General features: G+C 46.8%; 1 protein-coding gene across 1 annotated transcript in view; it reads right to left on the reverse strand.

The window, feature by feature from the left end:
• Positions 1-3,840, reverse strand: part of LOC109308628 (guanylate cyclase soluble subunit beta-2-like) — a 26,662-nt gene extending 22,822 nt beyond the window's left edge. The window contains exons 1-5 of the mRNA XM_019533058.1: positions 3,791-3,840; positions 2,111-2,184; positions 1,050-1,144; positions 688-848; positions 203-302 (exon numbers count right to left, since the gene is read on the reverse strand). Of these exons, the coding sequence (XP_019388603.1) occupies positions 203-302; positions 688-848; positions 1,050-1,144; positions 2,111-2,184; positions 3,791-3,793 (433 nt within the window). The 5' untranslated portion in view covers positions 3,794-3,840. The remainder of the gene's footprint in view (positions 1-202; positions 303-687; positions 849-1,049; positions 1,145-2,110; positions 2,185-3,790) is intronic.
• Positions 3,841-4,222: the final 382 nt, after the last annotated feature.

Consider the following 4,222-nt stretch of genomic DNA (forward strand, 5'->3'; position numbering starts at 1 on the left):
TTTTTTGAAGATGGGAACCACATTGGCCCTCTTCCAGTCCTCTGGCACCACACCAGAGCACCACGAGTGCTCATAAAGCTGTGCCAGGGGTCCCGCAATGACCTCAGCTAATTCCCTCAGCACTCTGGGGTGGAGATCGTCAGGACCTGCATGAAACAGTCCATGTATGCATTTCTACCTAAGCTATAGCATGCATCTTTACCTGGAACAATATGGCACAGACCTCTTCTATCTGAGTAGTAATGTAAATGCATTGACCCATCTTCATTATTTTCTACTCTAAAAGAAGGTGCATTCATTTCCTGGAGCAGGAGAAAGAACAGGAAAATGTTAAATACTTTTTCTAGCACAATAATAAGCTGTATAAAAGCATATTGGCAAAATAAAAAGCAACACTTGATGGTAGTGATTTTCTAGTTTCACTTGAGATTTATCAGGAAAAAAATCCTTATTTTTCTAGAAAAATCTACTATACTTTGACCCAAAGTACTAAGTAGCTTTATATCTAATATTAAAGGTAACTTTGAAGATCTGATTTTTTCCCTAAGGCATCAGAATAAGTAATTTCAATGCACAAAAGGGCTGGTTTATAAACATATTTCATTCAGGTGGTAAGATACTCTCTTGTGTGTCTATGCCCTAGAAGTTTTCATCTATGACTGCTCACTTGTTATTACTTAAACTTGCCTGATAGGAAAGAGATAAGTAGCTGTGCAATGAATCCAGGTTTTCTATGAACTCGTACAGATTTCCACCCAAAGTTCTTAACATATGGTCATAGCCTGATCGTTTGCAAAACTCAAAGAAATACTCTCCAAACTGCTTCAGAACCATATCAGAGGGAACACCTGGAAAAACAAAGATATGTTCATGCAAAAAAATAGACTGGGGAGTTATAGCAATGCTCTGAAATGGATTCATAATGATAAATGCAAAGGCTTTTTGATACAAGCAGGGAATTTTAAGATTGAGGGAGTGGGCTATGACCTGGACTGTTGCCCAGAGATGTAGGCCTGGGCTGGAAATATTTAATGTGTTGTGAAGCATACCTAACATTTTGCAGGCTTTATCAATTAGCAGCATTGTGATCTCATCTTGGTAAACTTCAAAAGTCAAAAACGAATCCTGAACTCCTGCTTGGATCCTGCAACAAAAGTGATATTCTGTCTCAAGATTGCCCCAAACAGAACAGAATTAAGGAGCCCAGCTTGTTTGCCTTACCCAGGCTCCATTCCCATTGCTACATTTCTTAATCAGTCAGCACTATGATATCTGAGCATGGCCTTTCTTTAGTAATTTAAATTGGATAAGGCAGTGCCTGCTAGGGACAGAATAGCCAAACAGGCCTCAGTCCTGCAGTTTTTACTCATGTGAGTAATCCCTTTGAAGACAGTAAAGCTTTGAAGTATATTTAAGTACCTGGGTAAATAAGTCCATGTGTATTTATTATTTTATTTCATGGTAGGACTTCTGTACTGCAATCAAGAACTAAGGTCCCATTTCATTAGATTCTGTGCTGACAAGAGATATCTCTTTCTTCTCTTCCATTGGTTTGTTGTAGATTATGGTTTCTACTGTTAAGCTCTTGGGTCACTATAGGCTTGACCAGACTCTTTCTATTAGTTCAATGGGTTTTACATCATGGCCTATATACCTTGGTAACTAATTTTCTTTATTGCTATATCTTTATTTTCATGCAAAATTGGATAAAACCTTTAAAACAAAAAATGTGAAACAGAGAGAATATGATGTCTTCAATTACATTTAATTGTTTTCGCCTGAGGTTCTCAAGTGAAATTGACTTCAAAATAAGGGCAGCATCTATTCAGCATAATTACTTTTCAGTAATAGTACAATAAGCAAGTGTGACTATTGCACAAATGCTCATTGGACAAAATTTCACCCCTAATTATTTGGCATAATATATAAAGTAATCAGGACAGATTAAAGTGATATGATGAAAGTACTACAGTGTAAAAATCTTGTCTTTGCCTTAGCAGTTATTTTTAATAATTGCTTAGGTTTTACATCACAGTGAGAGACTGTTATCCTATGCACACTACTAAACTCCTTTACACTTAATTTATTCAATTTTGTAGGAATGAGTTACCTTAAGTTTTCCCAGGTTTCTTCACCATATTTCTCAACCACTAGAGACTTCAGGCATGTATTTATAAATCCATACTGCAAAAGCAAATATGGGAATATGGAAAAATGTACAGATTTTAAAAAATTCAGTCCAACTGACAAATCTCACAATATTTCATCGTCTATCATTATACTATAAAGTCACAAGAAGAAATAATAATACATTGATTCATATAGTACCTTCAGTAAAGGATATTGGAGTCCTTTGTAATATTTATTTGTACATTTCAAAGGTTTTTAGAAAAGTAAAAAGTCATGCATCTTCCTTTGCTATAAAAGCAAAAATCAGGTCAGTGAACCAGGTATACAGAGCTACACTTCTGTAAATCTGCAGGACAAAGTAAAATTGGCTCTGTTATGTCTTACCGTGTGTTTTATTTACATATACACACAAATACAGGTAGATAGATAAATATAGAGATGATAATGATTTGAAAAGTTAAGCATTAAAATATATTCTAACCGATAGCTTTGTAATAGCAACAACACAGAGTTAGGGACTAAATAGCTCACCCATGTTCACACAAGGCCTGATCCTGAGCTGCCTGAGCCCATATTAAGACCCCCTGTGACAGCAGTAGATTTTGAATTATGCCTCTATAGTCCAGTGGTTTTCAACCTGTGGTCCATGGACCCCTGGGGGTCTGCAGACTATGTCTAAGGGGTCTGTGAAAAATGACTTTGATTGATCACAAATATGTGAATACCCACCCTTACAATTCAAAGGAGTCCGCACCTCCATTCAAAATTTTGGGGGGGCCCTCAAGTGAAAAAAGGTTGAAAACCACTGTTGTAGGCAATGGCAGTGATGAGGATGGACTCCAAATTCCTTGACTGCCAAGCTTGGCTCCAAATGCTGTGTCCACCTCCAGTTCGAACTGAACATTTCCATGTCACTGCTGTGCCAGCTAAAGGAAAAGTCTCTTCCTTATTAAGCAAATCTCTGAGTGCATTTTGTCTTTAAGTGAGGGCTTCATCCTATGAGCAGGCCCACCCACCATTACGCAGGAGGCAAAATTTGTATTGAATTGTTGTTGGCTTCAGGACTGTGCCGGCCCTGAGGTGTCGCCTGGGAGAGCAGCCCTGCGTTTTCCAGACAGCAGAAACTTCATTTCCAAGCGGGACTATATTCCACAGGGCTCGGCGCCTGCTCTGCACAGCCCCTGTGAAGACCGGCGAGCTGCGGAGCGGGGCCCGGGGGTGCCGCTGCTGCACGACCCGGGGCTCCCTGGGAGCCGGGCGCAGCTCGGTCCTCCGTCTGGGGGCCGCGCCAAATGGACGCGGACGTCTGCGTGCCTGCCTGGTGCCCAACGAAGGGATTCCCCTGGGCGGTGAAGCCCCTCGCCGCGCTGCCGGCAGAGCGGTGAGGTGCCGCCGCGCCCTGGCCACGGCGATCGGGAGGCAAGGCTGGCTTTCCCAGCGGGGCTGACAGCTCCCGCCTCCCCTTTCCCCACGGGAGCGGGGCGGCCCCGCTGCCTCCCGCCTCTCGAGGCCCGGCGAGGGGGCATTCATTGCCCCGTGCTGGCAGCGTGCGCCGCCCGCTCCCCTCCCGTCCCGTCCGGGCTGGGCGGCGGGGCCGTGCGGGGAGTGCGGGGGGGACGCCCCGGGGCCCGGCCCCCCGCAGCGCGGTGGAGACACTCACCATCCTGGCGCGGGGCCTCACGGAGCGCGGAGCCCCCGGCGGGGCGGGGAGCGCTGCCCCGGCCCCGGCCCCGGCCCCGCTAGGCATCCGCGGCGCTGCCCCATCTCCCCGCCCGCTCTCGCACGCGCGCCAGACGGGTGCTCGTCCGATCTCCTCCTCCCCCGCTCCCGCCTCCTCCCCCGCTCTGCGCCGGGCGCCGAGGGCTGGCGCCGCCGCCCGAGCAAGCGCTCCTCCGCGGCGGCCCGCGGGCGCTGTCCCGGGCCGGTGGTGCTGAGCCGCGGGCGCGGGAGCGCCCCCCTCCGCGCTCCCGGCTCCCCACAGCCCCGCGGAGCAGGGACGGGCCCGCTTGGGTTCTCTGGTCCCCAACCGAAGCAACGACACGGCTGGGATCCAGCCTCCCAGGGCCGGACACAAGCATGAGGGAAGGAGGGA

The sequence above is a fragment of the Crocodylus porosus genome, unplaced genomic scaffold (genome assembly GCF_001723895.1).
Source record: "Crocodylus porosus isolate Cpor-Errol unplaced genomic scaffold, CroPor_comp1, whole genome shotgun sequence".
In the NCBI taxonomy this organism is placed as follows: Eukaryota; Metazoa; Chordata; order Crocodylia; family Crocodylidae; genus Crocodylus; species Crocodylus porosus.